Below are 17,352 nucleotides of genomic sequence, written 5' to 3'. Positions count from 1 at the left end.
TTCCACAGCACTGGCCCCTGCACATCAGATCCTTTGGCTTCCTTTAAAACAATGTGTGCATTCTTTGTAGCTATGTGTCTCCTGTCCCCAGGAGTTTGCTGGAGCCCTGCCTCAGGGACACATGGGTCACTTGGAGTGGCCAGGTAGGTTCTCCATGTCCCTGGATGCGGCAGTGGATAGTGGGGCAGAAAGCAGCAGGACCACTCATAGCCACTTTTGGGTTTGAGGTGTCCTCAAACCATGGGAGGTGTCCTCACTCTCCATTTCCCAAGATCGTGAAGGGTAAGAGTGATGTAACCCCAGAGGAGCTGGAAGCTATTTTCTCTGTCATTTACAGAGGCCACACACGGGATGCAGTCTCAAGAAAAGAAAGCAGAGCTGAGAAAATGAGAGTCCTGCTGATGCCACTGGGACCTCCTAACCCTGGATACAAATCACTCTCTGATGTCATGCACAGGATTTCTAATAACAGAGATATAATCCTAAAAATAAGATAGAAGGGTAAGAGAATAATTAGAATGATGCTGTTAATCCAACTGAGGGGTACAGGGAATCTGAATTGGGAGAGGAGACAGTGAAGACAGAACAAATAGAAAGCCTGTTAGTGTTTCCTGACGGGACCAACTCTCAAAAGGGAGAAGAGGATTGATCTCAAGACCATCCTTGGACAAAAGATGGGCAGACATCTTTCTGAGACTGGTAGGAAGGAAGGAAGGAAGGAAGGGAGGAAGGGAGGGAGGGAGGGGAGGAGGGAGGGGGAGGGGAGGAGTAGAGAGAAAAGGGAGGGGGAGGGGAGAGCAAGGGGAAGGGAAGGGGAAATGAAGGAAAGTGGAGGGGGAGGGGCAAGGGAGGGGAAGAGGAGGGGAGGGGAGGGGAAGGGTAGGAGAGGAGACGGAGAAGGGGAGGGGAAGGAAAGAAAGAAGGGACGGAGGGAGGGAGGATTAGCTTAGTAGGAGGGAGAAGAGCTTGCTTCAAAGGAAACCAGAAAGGATCACATAAAAACTTGTCCCCCTGTCTTCAACACATGAGGTCTACACAGCACAAAGCACCAACCAAAGCACTGACAATGCGCTTCTCAACCTTTGAGATTGCTTCTTGAAATCAGTTGGCCTGGCGAGGGGCGCGGGAAATCAGTTCTTAAGTTATTTGCATCAAAATGGCACAAACCCGAAGAATTTTAGAGGAAGTTAAAATTAAATAGGCTTATTCTTAAAAATATCTGAGAGACTGAACTCAATGTCCTTGCTTTTAAAACCTCTGAATCCACATCAGCACAAACAGTCTGATCTTGGTTTCTCCGCCCCTCTGTTGTATGACAATGTGTTGCTGGTTGGCTTCGCCAAGTCAGAGGTAACCCCCAGCTCCCCCGATCCCTCCATGCCTAAGGATATCCTGGTCTGAGAAAGTGAATCTTACTCTTTTTCTATCTTTTCTGTACGATAAAGAAGAAAATGAACAAAATACCTCATATGAGAGCATTTTTTATGGAGTTTCTCTTTTGTTACCTAGGCTGAAGTGCAATGGTGTGATCTTAGCTCACTGCAACATCTGCCTCCTGGGTTCAAGCAATTCTGCCTCAGCCTCCCAAGTATTTCAGATTACACGTGCCCACAACCATGCCTAAGTATTTTTTGTATTCTTAGCAGAGATGGCCTTTCACCATGTTAGTCAGGCCAGTCTCAAACTCCTGACCTCAGGTGATCCTCCCACCTTGGCCTCCCACTGTGCTGGGATTACAGGCATGAGCCACCAAGCCAGCCAAAGCAAAATTTATATCTATATGAATTCATATAAAGTTTTAAGCTTCACAGTGTAAAGTTTCCAATTATTTTAGACATTTGAACATTCAGACATTTAAGAAAAGCTGTTGCTCCAGTCTTAAGACTCACACAGCTTGCCATAAGCAAGCCTCCCAAAGTGGAAAAGCCAGATGGGGGACAAGGTCACCAGCTCCTCCTTATCTATGCAGTCCTCAAGAGCCTCTCCTTCCCGGGTTGAGACACACATGAAATTCGCAAAATCATCTGGTTTGCTAACATTTTCACTTCATTTACGTGTCCCGCACATCAGGACTTGCTCCGATGACGGACGTGGACCGCCAGAGTCCACTCACGCGGGAGCCCTCCTGCTGTACTCTCTGACCCTCAGCCGGCCTCCAGCATCTGATGAGATGGGCTTTTGGGCCATAACCCCTCTGTTGCCCACCTGATTTCATGACCTTTCTCTGCCATGACCTAATCAGGATGTTTCAGACCTTCCTGACCAAGCACATGGTTGCACACAAGCTTCTCCTATTTTCCTAAACAATTTAGAAAATTTACAGCATTCAAGGTCCGGTGAACAACGTCACCATGTGCTTCGTGGCCACCTATGTTGACATGGGTTTACACTTGGCATCACTACGTTGTTTCCTACTATGCTTATACCTAGTTGTGTTCACTCCTATCCCGTCTTAGCACTGAAATATTCCTCGTGGAGGTGTTTTAGTATCAGAGGTAGCAATCACATCTGCTTTGGCTCGCTAATCATTCCAGGAATTAGCGTTTCATAAAAACGAAACATTCGGAGCTACTGATTTCTCTCTTTCAGAGGTGGGAGCAAAGCCTGCAGATGACCCATTCCCAGTGTCCACTATGGATGAGGCTGCTAAAGGCCAGGGGGATTCGGAGCAAACTGGATGCTGAACTGAACCCTGAGACTGGGGCTCTTGGCAGATGCTCTAGCGCTGCCCTGTCCTGCCCGCTTGTCTCAGACCCCTCACGCGGGAGCCCTCCTGCTGTACTCTCACCCTACACACCCTCGTCCTGCACTTCCTCATCCCATAGCCCCTCCTGTTGCACTCCCAGCCCTGCAGGCCTTGTCCTTGACTCCTCACCTGGACCTCTCATTCTGCCCTCCTCATCTTGGACTGCTCACCTCTATCCCGCATTCTGTATTCCTCATCCTGTACCTCTCATCCTGCACCCTGCATCTTGCACCACACATTCCGGACCCCTCAGCTGCACCCCTCATTCTGCACTCCTCACTGCACCCCTCCCCCTGTACCCCTCATGATGCACCTCTCTTCCTGGACCTCTCATCCTGGACTTCCTGAACCTGTACCCCTTGCCCTGCACCCCTCATCCTATACCTCCTGACCTTTAGCCCACATCACAGACTTTTTGCCCAAGTCTGAAGCAGCCTAATGCCTCAGTTTCTCTCATTCTCAGCCTCACACAGCACAGACTTACTTTCTTCTCACTCCCTTTCCCAAGAGAAAAGCAGAAGAAATGGAGCTCCACATGCTCGCATGTTTAAGATGAACTACAGATGAACTAAAAGAAATGCACTGGAACTGACTCATCAAAACTGCACGCCACATAAAAGCGTTCCTGGCTTAGAGGCACGAGGACATGTACACGGTTTTAAAAATAGAGGAAGACACACCTGTAATCCCAGCACTTTGGGAGGCCGAGGCCAGCAGATCACCTGAGGTCAGAAGTTTGAGACCAGTGTAGCCAATAAGGTGAAACTCTGTCTTTACTAGAAATACAAAAATTAGCCAGGCATGATGGTAGACATGTGTAATCCCAGCTACTCCAGAGCTGAGGCAGGAAAATCGCTTGAACCCCTGAGGTGGAGTTTACCGTGAGCCAAGATTGTGCCATGGCACTCCATCCCAGGTGACAGAGCGAGACTCCATGTCAAATACATGCCCACACACACACACACACACACACACACACACACATATGTATTTTTGACAAAAGAATAGTTTCATCTATAACTTTTAAATCAGTAATCCAAAATATGATCAATTTTTAAGTCAATACAATTCAGAAATTCTATCAAAGACTTTTTTTAAGACCATAAAAACTCATAAAGGAGGTAGGAATACCAAAGGAAAAATAATAAAGATAATGAGAAAACTGAAAGCAACAAATTCCAATTAAAAGGAAAAACTAAGAAAAAGTGAGTCCTTGTTGTATCTGATGCAGGGATCCCAGCGGTAAAGATGTGGGAGAATGTTATCACGTTCACACTCAGTGCATCAGAGTGAGGAAGACTGCCATGTGGTTGGTAAAAACAGGAAGCTCATTCCAGGTACAGAGCCTGAAGTATCACCTAGAAGCACACCTTGCTAATTTCACAAGCTTCTTCGGAATTCACAGACAGCATTCACAGAACTTTCATTCCCACCTGAGACCAAACACAGAGAATGTCTCCCAGGAAGTTCGCTCTAACCTGAGCCCCAAGGCAATTTACCTCCCTGTCATTTCCACTATGTCTTATCTCAGTTTACTCTGAAACATCATCTGTGAGAGTGCATGTTGGGAAGGGACAGTGTAATGTAGCTGGAGCTAATGGGCTACTAAACCTGGAATTTTAATGTCAAATTCCTGCATTAGAATCTAATGTTCTCCGGTACCACCTGATATATTTAAATATTTAATAATGGCTTATCTCACATTAAGAGCAGGCTTTGCTTATAATTCACACATGCATTGTAACTCAGAAAATAATAGAAATCAGGAGTCAATGGTTCTGATATTTTTCTTAAAACTAAGATTGCTCTGAATGTCAGCACATCTTCATATGTAAACTTCAACCCCGTCAACAAAAAAGTGTGATTACTGGAAACTCAATATTCTACTAATGTATGGTTTGTTATTACTTCTTTGTTTTAATTTTGTTTCAGTAAAATCCTATGTTCATCTTATTGGTCTTGCGTTAAGACAATGGAACTCCAGTTGAGCTAGCTGGTAATTCACCTGAAGAAAATAACAACAACAATGAACACATATAATCTATTAATTTCAGTTTCAACCATTTAATTACTAACTATTTGGTTTGTAAAAGGCTTTTAGTATCTTTGGTTACTAAATGGCTCACCAAGATGGAGACATCGTGTGCTCTGCAATGGTCCGGAGAAACAGAATTGAATAAAATGGGGCTCTTTCTCAAGGACTTGAGGACACACGAAACACTACCCAGGAAAACTGTGACCTTAGCTAAAAGGGAGCTGCTGCAGCTAGCCACAGGGCAACAATGGAAGGAATTTCCAGCCCAGTGAGTTGTCCAGGAGAGGCAGCTCTTAAGCTGGGCCTTGGAGAAGAGAAGGAGTATTTCCCACCCAAGGGGATGAAAGACCTGTCTGGACAGAAGAGAATCGATATGAGCCATGGTATGGGGGAGAATGACGGATGGGCAAGGATGGCAACCACACAGTGTGGCTACACCATCTACCCTGCCACTCTTGACAGGACAGGGTGATCTGGAAGATGGGCAGAAATGCAGTGACTTGCTCGGCTGTGGCTGCACCACGGTGGGGACAACGAGAAGTGACCGATGTAGAAAAAAGCTGATTCATGAGCCAGAGTAAGCTGTGTGAGCTGAGGAGAGACAGGCTGGGTGTGTGCCTCACCCTGCTGGCTGACATGGGGCACAGGGTGCAAAACACAGAGGCCATCATATTACAGGAGTCGCACAGTGGGTCCTTCTCACAAAATCTCTTTGCGATGCAGCATCAGCGCCACAGAAACACACACTCTTAAGCCCACTCTGACCCAAATCTCCGTCTGTGAAGACCCCCGGGTGATCTCCACACATGCTGCAGTTAGAGACACGGATGAGAGCAGTGGACAGCACAAATACAGGTACATGGGAGATGTGTACAGAAATGCATCCCTTTGGCAACAGGGAAATTCAACCCACAGCGGCAGAGCACCCACCACGGAAGGGGAACTCCTGGACAGTCCAGGGGAGGTGGACTCAAGAGAACCAGAGAGAGCAACAGATACATTTCAGGAACTGGTTCCCGAAAGGTCATCATGCAGGGACTCAGGCACTCAAGAACGAGGCTGTCGACACATGAACAGACTTGGGTCCTGGGATCAGAGGAGCATCAACAACAGAAACAGTGTGTTGACTCATTGGCTACTGGGCTAGAATTCCCCAAATGTTCAAAAACTAGACTAAGACTTAAATAAAAAAACAAATTGGAGTGGGCCTAAGATTACTGATAAGGGTTAAATGGGCTACCATAATGCTACAAAAATCTAAACAGCTCAGAAACTGGCTAGGACACTCACTGGCATTTTGCACGTCCCTAAGAAGCAGCCATACGCCTTCAGCGTGTGCATGGCTGCACAGGGCGGAGGATAAAGGGGTCCTGGCACTCCCAGAGCTCCCTTCTCCTGGGAAGAGAGGCAATTAAACAACGTTTGGAATGGAGGCAGCTCAGGGTGGTACAGGATTGTGTAGGAGCAAACCACATAATCTCGGATGGGAGGCTTATTGGGGAAAGTCATCTCTGAGGTGAGATGGCAAGATCAGCAAATGATCTACATGTTAAGTCCATAGAAAAAGGATCCTTGTTGGGGAGATACATATGCAAAGGAAACAGAGAGGAAAAAAAGGACGACTGGAAGATCTGGAAGTCGCCTGGGACCAACATGAAGTGTATGTGGGCAGTGGAGAGAGATGAAGATGGGATTTGGGAACCAGTTTACAGAATATTCTGTGGACCCTGGGAAGGCTCTAACTGATTTGAAACAGTGTAGGAACACTCTCCATTTTCATTCTTTAAAGACAGTAATTCTGACTGGCCCCCATGTGTGGGCGAAATAGAAGAGGATATACGAAGGGATATACGAAGTTTCGGCCACCTGGAGGAGACACCGCGGAAGCCGCCTGCGTGTAAGAGAAAGAGATATCAAGGAGAGATGGCACAGGATATTTACTAGATGAAATGGACAGGAATTCATGAAGAAAAAGAGAACAGGATCATCCACCACCAATGTCGCTGAGAAGAAACAAGACAAAAACAATAATTGCAAATCTGTTGTCCAAATCCTCAAAGAATGTAGGGAAATTATCTTCCCAGGCCCCTGGACAACGTCGCTGCAGTGTGAGCCCTAGGTCAGGAAGCAAAGAGCTAAGCACCAGAAAGGCAGATACGTCTGCTTCTGGTCCCAAGGACAGAAGGGCTAGTTTGGTTTCAAGGGATTTGCAAGGCAGTAACAGTAAGTTTGCTCTTTAGCCAGCTTGGAGAGGATGCTGGGAAGGATGGGTTGCTGTCCTCGGGATGTGGCCTTCACCCTAAGTCCGTGGCCATAATGCTGCATCCATCACCAGAGGCTGGCATACACGGGACCAGGAAGCAAGGAAGGGAAGCAGGAGTAGCTGTCTCACCTCCACTGCAGGAGCTGATTGGGATCTCTGCTCCCCAATCTCTCAGCTTTAGGCTGCATAGCTCTAGAGCACCTGCTTCTCAGAGGAGAGCTGTCTCCACCAGCAGGAAGAGGAAGGACCTGTGAAACTGTAAGCTATGCCTGTGGCCTTCAAGATCCTCATGTGCAGGGCCTTGCAAGCAAGGGAAGGAGCCATCGTCCTTGCAGGGAGACTGGCCCTAATCAAAAGAAAAAGCTGGCACCACTATCCCCATTGAGAAAATACAGGTGAGTGGGGTCACCTATCCATGGGGACTCTCTTATGTGTGATAGTAGAAAAAGCTGGGGCCCCTGTCCCCATTGGGAAATACAGGGGAGTGGGACCACCTACCCACGGAGACTCTCTTACATGTGATAGAACACAGACAAGCCCAGAAGCCACACCTGAGCGGGGCACTGTGAGCAGAGACTGAGGCCCCGCGAGGACTCGGGGCGGCATCGCCCTGCCCAAGAAGCCACCTAGCCCAGCCAAGAGGCCAGCTAAGGAGGCAGAGCCTCAAATGGGCTGTTCAGGAGGGCAGCAGTGAGTGTGTACAGCACGTGATCCTAGGAAACGAGGCCAGCCAGAATCCTGAATAAGCTGTTTCCATATGGAGAGGACTGAACAGTGTGAGTGAGTACCTTCGACCCCACAGGCACCACTCAGGCGCTGTCTTCAGAGCCAAAGCCTCACCCTGAGCTGCTGCAAACCCATACTTTTCTCTTTAGCAATCGCCCCCAGCCATGTTCTGGTCCCTCCCTGAGGGCCACCCATGTCAATGGTCAATGGAACCAAGCCCAGCCCAATTGCTTCAGTTTGGAAGACTATCCAGGGCCACCCTAGCTCCAGAACTCCCTGTGGTATCATTTAAGGCAAGGGTTCCCAAGCCCCAGGCCAGGGACCGATACTGGTCCATGGCCTGTTAAGAACTGGGCCGCACAGCAGGAGGTGAGCGGCAGGCAAGGGGGCATTACCGCCTGAGATCGCCGCCAGTCAGATCAGCAGCAACATGAGATTCTCCTAGGAGCATGAACCCTACTGTGAACTGCGCTTGCAAGGGATCTAGACTGCATGCTCTGTATGAGAATCCAATGCCTGATCATCTGTCACTGTCTCCCATCACCCCCACATGGGACCTAGTTGCAGGAAAACAAACTCAGGACTCTCACTGATTCTACATCATGGAGAGCTGTATACTGAATTATACATTACTCTGTGATAATAAAGTACACAGTAAATTAATGCACTTCAGTCACCCTGAAATCATCACCTCTCCCAGTCTGTGGAAAAATTGACTTCCTTAAAACCAGCCCCTGCTGGTAAAAGGCTGGGGACCTCTGATCTAAGGCACCTGCTGTAGTCTGAATGTTTGCATCCCTCCAAATTCCTACGTTGAAACCTAACCCCAAATCTGATGGTTTTCAGACATGGGCCAGGCTTTAGGGGGTGACGACATGATGAGGTGGAGCCTCGTGAACAGGGTTAGTGGACTTGTGAAGGACACTGAGGCCTGTGGCCTTGTCCTGTCCACCACGTGAGGATACAGTGACAGGACGCCATCTATCAACCAGAAAATAGCCCTCACCAGACACCGAATCTGCTGCTGCCTTGATTGTGGATTTCCCAGAACTGTGAGAAAAATTCCCTAGTCTCTAAGCCACTCTAACTGTGCATTCTGTTAGAGCAGCCCGAATGAACTAACTGTGCACCTGTCATGACTGGGCATGGTTCAACTTCTGCCTCCACCCAACCTCACTTCCTTGTCTGCCTTACAGACGATTCTAAGCATCCAAGCCCACTCCCAAAACCTCCCCCTACACAAGTCATCAACTGAGACTATGCTTCCAAGAAAAATGGTAATTTGTCATAGATTTAAGACAAGCCCTTGAAAAAAAATGTTAAATCCACCTTAGACGTAAGACTGTATTTGTTGTAAAAAAGGAGGTACACATTATAAATGCTTTGTGATGGTCACCTGGGAATTCCCACAACATGTAAACAGAAGGTTATTTGAAGCTACTTCCTGCTGCTTCCCCTTCTCTTTAGGGTTTTAGAAGTCACTCTACTATTCTAGCAGGCACTGTCCTGCCTGACTGAGTAGCATGTTGGCTTCATGCTCACAAAGACAGGTGAATGAGCTCCATTTCTACATGGACCAGTGAGCTGTCCTTGGTTCAGGTACCATATCGTGTGCTGTCACTGCACCCGGAGCCTTTTCAGTGTGGATAATTGCTCACCCAGAGAATACGTGTGAGACTGGGCTGGGTAAGTCAAGCCAGTCCAACCACACAAGATGAGAAGCACCTCCAGGATTACATAACATCAATGCTGTCTCAGAAGCTCCATCTGCCAAGAATGATAAAGATGCTGCTTTTTGAACCACATCCTACATTCCTGTATTGAATGCAACACACAGTCTCACTTTCCCATTCATCCTAGGAGCACAGACTCAGGGCTGTAGGCTGAGATACCTATGCTAATCTCTACTCTCTTATTATCAGCTGATTCACTGGCCTGAGGAGACACCTCAGTTTCTTGTGTCAAATGGTGACGTTGAACTCAAATAATTGTACTGGAATAATTCTTAGTTTTAGCCCAAAAGAGGTCTTGTTTTCACTACACAGCAGCATATCACAGGGAACATTTCCCTTAATTTACCCCCTGCTAAATTTGAATAGCTATGGCAAATTACATGAAACATGATTTGTGGAGACACAGTTCATCAACTTGTATGATGAACTTCAACTGAATCTTCTTTTCATAACAAAAAAATGCTTCTGAGTAAATTCATCATACTATAAACAGAGAAGCCGTAAAAGCGTAGGGCCATTACAATAGCAAGCGTGTAACTGCTGGTAAGGATATCCAGGGATCCAGTTTGCTTCTTGCTAACGTTCCTCACGGCTAGAAGCTATCGTGGTTACCAGGGAACCCAACTTTGAATTGAGAATAGGGTTTTTTCCCCTTATTTTCTGGTGACTAACAATCAGTTGCTATGATATAAGATATATATTTTATTTTCAAATATAAAGTGGAGAAACTATGCCCTGAGCTTACGTTATCTTTTCTTACAAATTATTCTGTGACTTAATATTTACATGGATTCTACATATTTATCATAAATATGATTTATAAATCTAACAATGATTTATAAGTATATAAATCATACATAGGTAGACTCTGTATATACAGCAAATGTTTATATAAATTATATATGCAAAATTTATTTTGAAAATATGTATTAGCCACATAGAGTTTGTTTATGTATGGTCAGTGTTTCCTTATATGGCTCTACCAAAATGTATTTACATCTGGTTTCTTAGCATTTGGACTGCTGAACATATTATTTTAAGTTCAGTATTTTCATTTGTGAAATGGCTTTAAACAAGGCTCACCTCTCTCTTTTCGCTTTCTAACAACTAACAGAATCTCCTCAAGAGCTCTCTTTGTTTTTTAAACTGCATTTTTTCCTCATAATTTGCTTAGGACAAATTATCAAATTGCACTCACTCTCTCTCATTCTGCATGTGTATAATAAAGATACATGCATATGCTCATATGTATGCACGTGCTTATATATTACAGGATATGTACAAGACACACTGTATCACATATACTTGCCAAGTGAAGTCTAGCAAGAGCATTTGTTTCTGCGAATTGTTCTTCTGTGTTTGCTGCTGGGGCCTCGCCAGCATGGACCCCTGTTGTTTTTCAGTCTCTGAGCTCTTTCCTGCCTGCTCTCCACTCTGTGATTTTCAGGAGATGCACAGGCCCTAGTTTTCATTTCTCCACCCTACTTGCTTCATGACAAACTCCTCTAAAAGGGTACACTAATTGAGTAAACCCCCCAGTAATCCTGAGGAGATGGAGGAGAGAGGATTGTCTTTGAGGAGTTAGAGACAGCACAAATAGAGAAATCTCAGATATGCCCAAGACTACAAGCCCAGGATGATGGAGGCCACAGTGGGTGGAGTGGACCCAGGGTCCTTCCTGTCCTCACATCCTGAGGCAGCTTCCTCATCATTACTGTGTGCCTGCGGGGGTTGGTGGGGGTGCCAGGAGAGCATCCTCCAGGGAGTTTTTCTAAGAGACAACAGTGCCCAGTGTAGCAGACATCATGAACATCTTAGGGTAAGAAATGTGATCCAAAGATTTGAGGCCCCCAAAATATTTTTCACTAGTTACAAACCGCAGGTTATTCTTAATATCTCGGCAAGGTTGGGGCAGGTAGGTCAGTAAGGGGTGACATGGGTGGCCTTTGATAATGAGTGAGGTTAAACTGATAGCTACTTTGTTAGGATGGAGTCTCAGAAATTCAAGCTGCTATTAAAATAAGATGATGTGGCATTTCTTTCATAGCAGTTTGCCTAGGGTTTGTAGTCTGAGGAACTGTGACTGCAGTTATGAGTGTACACTCATTGAACATTTCCAGGGAGACACATGAGAAAATATGGAGAGCTGCTCCCTCCAAGGATGTTAACTGGCTCAGTAAGAAGCTGGAGAGAAGGAGTCCTTAAAATTCATCTAAACACCCCGCAGTTGGGTTTAAATGTCTTACTGTGCACGCTATTATTTATATGATGAAAACATCATGTTTGTAGAAAAATCTCAAAATTAAAATGAAAAATGCATATGGAAACAAGAGCTACAATTTCTTGAGTTCTTACTCTATGTGTTATGAGCCTTCCATGTTTTATCTCAGTTGATTTTCCAATAAAATTATGAAGCCGTTGTGATTCCTATAACATTTTTAATGATGAGCCTGATACACAAAGGGTTTAAATGACTTACACTAAGGTTTAGTTACTGAGGAGCAGAACCAGCACTGAGGGGAGCAGCTTCAGAGCCTGTGTTTCTAACACGAGATGTTGGCGAAAATCAAGCAACATCAAAATACAGAACGTTCAACATTATGTAAATATACACTGTATATATTTTCCAATAATGTAATTTTTTTCTTTTTTGTTTTGAGATGGAGCCTCACTCTGTTGCCCAGGCTGAAGTGCGGTGGCTTGAGCTTGGCTTACTGCAACCTGCAACTCCCGGGTTTAAGCAATTCTTCTGCCTCAGCCACCTGAGTAACTAGGACTAAAGGTACTCACCCACCACAAACAGCTAATTTTTTTCTTTTTTTTTTTTTTTTTTTTTGTTATTTTGAATAGAGATGGGGTTTCACCATGTTGGCCAGGCTGGTCTGGAACTCCTGACCTCAAGTGATCCACTTTCCTTGGCCTCCCAAAGTGCTGTGATTACAGACATGAGCCACCATGCCTGACCTGTTTTCTGATAATATAATTTATGAACAACCTTGCTTTGAGTCAAATAGTTTAAGATTATGTATACGCATAAAGGTCACCTTTGTAAGTGACTCACACTTAGTCTTCAATTTTTAGCTTAATGTAGTACTCTGGAAATACCCATCTTTAGAATGTCTTCTGTTGTTATAATCTCTTAATTTTTTAAAACCTCAAATGTTGTATTAGTACCTGGTTTTAATTACATTTTTACCTTTGGACTATTTTGTCAAAGATAATACATGACATTGAATTGGCAAACTCTCAAGGACTGATGGCCATTCACATTTTTATGACATCTCAGGAGTGGCTACTGAGACTGTTAACAGAGCACTAATTAGGGTAAAATGTAATTATAATTAATGTGGTGTGGTCATTCACAGTGAAATATGACACATGGAAGAATATTTACCTTTTAATGGGACTACTTATGTCTCTTCACCATCCAGGATGCATAGTTTGGGCATGAAGCCCCTCTCCTTTTCCTGGTACCGTAAACCTGATGATGTGTATCTCAATCCTGCTGAAATCAATGTACTACAATTTGCCTTGTTGGAAAGTGTTTGCTATTTCACTGATGATTTTAGATTCTACCAAAGGCACTAGCAAACGCAGGTCATGTGGAAAATATTCTATCTCCACTGTGCTTTTTTGAATAACTATACAGTCACATAAAAGTTCGATGGGAGGTCAGGTCTAAAAGTCCAAATATCAGGAAGTATTCAGCAGTTACCTCTGCATTCTAGTTTTAATCTCAATGGAATATGAATATAAATTTTTTGTTACAGTATTTCTTATTAAAAAGGATCATTAAGTCCCCACCACACCACATGTGTCGGCAACAAGGGACCTATTTTATACTTTCTAGATGAGGATCCTCCCAGGTAGGTCCTCTCTCGCATCCACAGGCCTCTTTAGCATCATGACCCTTTATTCACACAGTAAGAGACAGCGGACTTGCTGTTGCATGCTCACTCACATGGACTCATGACAATATCCCCTACCATACTTTTTGTTTTAGGATCGGTGAATGCTTTTTGATCATCTCCCTCATTGATTTCATGGGTAATAACTTCTTGTGTTATTTCTCAACTCCTAAGACTATTCCTACAGCATCCCACTTAGAAAATAAGAACATACTGTCTATTTATTCAAATTCAAAAGGTAAAACACAATTCCAACAGCTCCAGACAGTTTCATTTTTACCTACACACACACACACACACACACACACACACACACACACACACACATCTATCTAAGGAGCTCAGTCACTGATGAAGGAACCAACAGGGTATTTTAAAATCTATTTCAAAGGAGAATCCAAAGACCACAAGTATATAGACAATCAGAAATACTGAAATAAACCTGCTAATAGGTTTAAAAGTAATCAATAACTGCAGGAGAACAATCAATTCCATGTCTTTCACAGGAAATTCATTTGCATTTCAATGGTTCAGAAATTGTTTGCATTGCTATTAGTTTTCTCTAACTTGCAGAGTCCTAAACTAGCACAAAAACAGTGACAGGCACAGAGCTTTCATTTCAAATATTTGAATTTGGCCCATAAAATTTCATGATTCCAAGTCTTTTCAGGTTCACTATAGTGTCTTTTCTATGTTTTCTCACATTTTAAAATCTTCTATAACATAAAAAAAGGTTTTGAGAAATAACAGTATGACATGGTCGAAAGCCTCACACACAGGCCCACGTTTCCTAGTTTACACCTCATACTTCCTCTCATTCTGTATTTCAGCATAATCAGAGCACACAACATGGCAAGTCAGGCTTTCAGAAGTTAAACATTCTCATTCACAAAGGGAATATTTGCAGACTTTAAGGAAGTTACTAACATGATTCCCATTTATCAGCATTGATCTGACTTGTTGATTTTACTCATACCTAACCCATATAGGATGGTCTCTGGCCTCTGTCAGAATGCTAGCTTTAAACCCTGTTAAGCATGTCCTTGTCATACCTTGGTAAACAGCTTTAAACCCAGGAGAGCCAATGCTATCATCCGACTGCAGATGTAGCCACATCTGGTTGCTCATGCTCACGATGAGGTCAGGAACACTGGATCCCGTGAGCCTGCATAGAAGAGAAATGTCAAAGTCCATATGTAAGGCAACAAGTATATTGATTTCTACCTCAGAGGAGGGTCTTGCTGCTTTAACCAACCAAACCGTAGACATATAGAGAGCAAGACCCTCTTTCAAAGACTATAAAAACTCTTGTCCATTATATTAATATTCAAACATCACTATCGATGATGCTCTACAGAAATTATTCTCTGCCAATCTCTATATTTTCTTTTAAAAAATCAACTTAGGGCAAGCAGCCATCCCATTTTCTTGGAACCGAGGGACTTCCCCAGGTGTAGGAATTACAGTGTCAAAACTGGGACAGTCCTGAAAAAAAAATGGGATCAGTGGTCACCTGAAGTGATGAGAGATGTGCTCTGTGGTTGTAAGGTTGTGCAGTATCATGCCATCAAAGAAAAGTATCTCTACCACAAGAAACTGTACGGGTTCATTCACAAAATGTTTTGATTTTCTAGTCTAGAACTAATATGCAACTTTATCACAAACTCTCCTTTTGAAATATACTATAGGCAATTATACATTAAGAGAATTTTGAAAATAACAGCATGAATAGCTGAAATAGATTTGGCAGTGTTTACTGAACACTCCCCCTGCATATTAATGTGTGGGTCACACCAAATGTGAGTCTCAGTGAAGCATTCATTGTGTATTAACAAAACAGTCACATAGGGGCTGCTGTCAGCCAGTGAAAAGAAACACTAAATCCATTGACTGAACTCAACATGCTGACAGAAAAGCAAGTTGAAATAGAAAAAGTGTAAGAAAAAAAATCAATTCAACCAAAACAAATGTCCGTAATCAAATAGGAAGCCTGGCTTTCAGCAAAGCAGTTTGAGGAATACGAACACATGATCTGCCCCGTCAATTGTATCATCCGTCTATCAACCCAACACTCTCACCCTAGGCAGCACAGAGTACCAGGTTCTTCAAAGGAAGATTAACAACTGTCATTATATGTGAAGTAACGCATGCAATGTTACACACAAATTGAAAAGAGGGAACTATTTCTATGAATGATGTGCAGTAACTAAATATGTATTTCTTTCTGAAGATTTGTCTTTGTTGGCAACATTGTTCTTTTTTGTTTGCTTGCTTTGTTGCCTTGTTTGAAGAGAGATATTTCTTTCTTCCTTATACATACATTCATTGAAGAGGAACAAGCCAAAAAGTGCACAGATCATGAATGTCTCTATCCGTATGAATTTTTACGAAGTGAACCGCCACACAGATCAGCTCTTACAGAATTACCAGCTCCCCACCGCCTTCTTGTACCTTTTTCAGTCACCATCTGCTTCCATCTTGCCAAACCATCAGTTTTATATCTTTTTAGAGCTTTTTATAAATGAAATTATACTACATATAATATTTTGTTTAAAATTATGTTGGTGAAATGTATTTATATTATTGTTTGTAGTAGTGTTTCATTTGCTTCGATTCTACATAGAATTTATATTATGTATAAATGCAAGGAGATGATTCATATTTATAAATTCCTGAAATTTCTGAGATGACTGTAGATACACATGAAGTAGGTAATACAAAATAATCTAAGAGATCACATGTATTCTTTACCCAGTTTCCCCCAATTATGACATCTTGCAAAACCGTAACAGCCAGGACATTGAGATTGGTACAATCTACCAGTCCTGTTCAAACTTTCCCTGTTTGATTTGTATTTCGTATGCACATGTGCGCATGTAGCTCTGTACAAACACGTCACATGTCTCGGCTCCTGAATTCATCACCATAGTGAATGCACGGCAGCTCCATTCCCTCCAAATCTTCTGGTGCTGTGCCCTCAAAATCACACTGATGCCCCTCTTGCTATACCCCCTTCACTGTTCCTAACCCTTGGGAACCACTAAGCTGTCTCCATTTCTAATTTGTTTTTAAAAAATCATACAAATGAAATCACAGTGTTTAACAACTTGGGATTCTACTTTATTCACTTAACTTAATTCCTAAAAGATTTATCTCAGTTTTTGTTTATACCAATGGTTTGTTTCTTGTTTTTCCATTTTTTGTTTTGTTTTGTTTTGTTTTTTGAAGTGGAGTTTTGCTCTTGTCACTCAGGGTGGAGAGCAATGGTGTGATCTTGGCTCACTGCAATCTCCACCTCCTGGGTTCATGTGATTCTCCTGCCTCAGCCTCCCAAATAGCTGGGATTACAGGTGTCTGCCACCATGTCCAGCTAATTTTTTATATTTTTAGTAGAGATGGGGTTTTGACATGTTGGCCAGGCTGATCTGGAATTCCTGACCTCAGGTGATCACCCCATCTGAGCCTCCCAAAGTGCTGGGATTACAGGCGTGAGCCACTGTGCATTGTCTAGTTTGTTCCCTTTTGTTGCTAGGTAATATCATGTTGTGGATATACCACAGCTTGCTTAACCATCCACCTGGTTAAGGGTATTTGGCCTGATGCTAGGTTTTGCAGATAACACCTAAAGCTGCTATGAACCATGTGTGCGCAGGTTTTTGTGTCAACATAAATCTTCATTTATCTGAGATAAAGCCCAAGAGTGCAATGGCTGCATTGTATGATCATGTTTAGTGTTTAAAGAAACTACCAAATTATTCTACAGACTGGTTGTACATTCCCACCAGCCATGTCTGAGCACACTGGATTCTCTGTATTCTCAACAGGCATTTGGTGCTATTGGCATATTTTTTAAACTTGAAAACTGCCATGGCTATGTGCATTTAACTGAGTGCTAATGATGTAAAACACTGTCTCATCTGTTTGCCATTTATACCTCTTCT

General features: G+C 43.5%; 1 protein-coding gene across 3 annotated transcripts in view; it reads right to left on the bottom strand.

The window, feature by feature from the left end:
• Positions 1–17,352, bottom strand: part of CSMD1 (CUB and Sushi multiple domains 1) — a 2,098,967-nt gene that overhangs the window by 538,610 nt on the left and 1,543,005 nt on the right. For all 3 annotated transcript variants that reach the window (XM_003940706.3, XM_074384178.1, XM_074384179.1), the window contains one exon: positions 14,464–14,576. In XM_003940706.3, the coding sequence (XP_003940755.2) occupies positions 14,464–14,576 (113 nt within the window). The remainder of the gene's footprint in view (positions 1–14,463; positions 14,577–17,352) is intronic.

Source organism: Saimiri boliviensis, chromosome 13 (genome assembly GCF_048565385.1).
Source record: "Saimiri boliviensis isolate mSaiBol1 chromosome 13, mSaiBol1.pri, whole genome shotgun sequence".
Lineage (NCBI taxonomy): Eukaryota > Metazoa > Chordata > Mammalia > Primates > Cebidae > Saimiri > Saimiri boliviensis.
The sequence above is the reverse complement of the archived record's forward strand: the minus strand, read 5'-3'. Positions and strand labels throughout refer to the sequence as shown.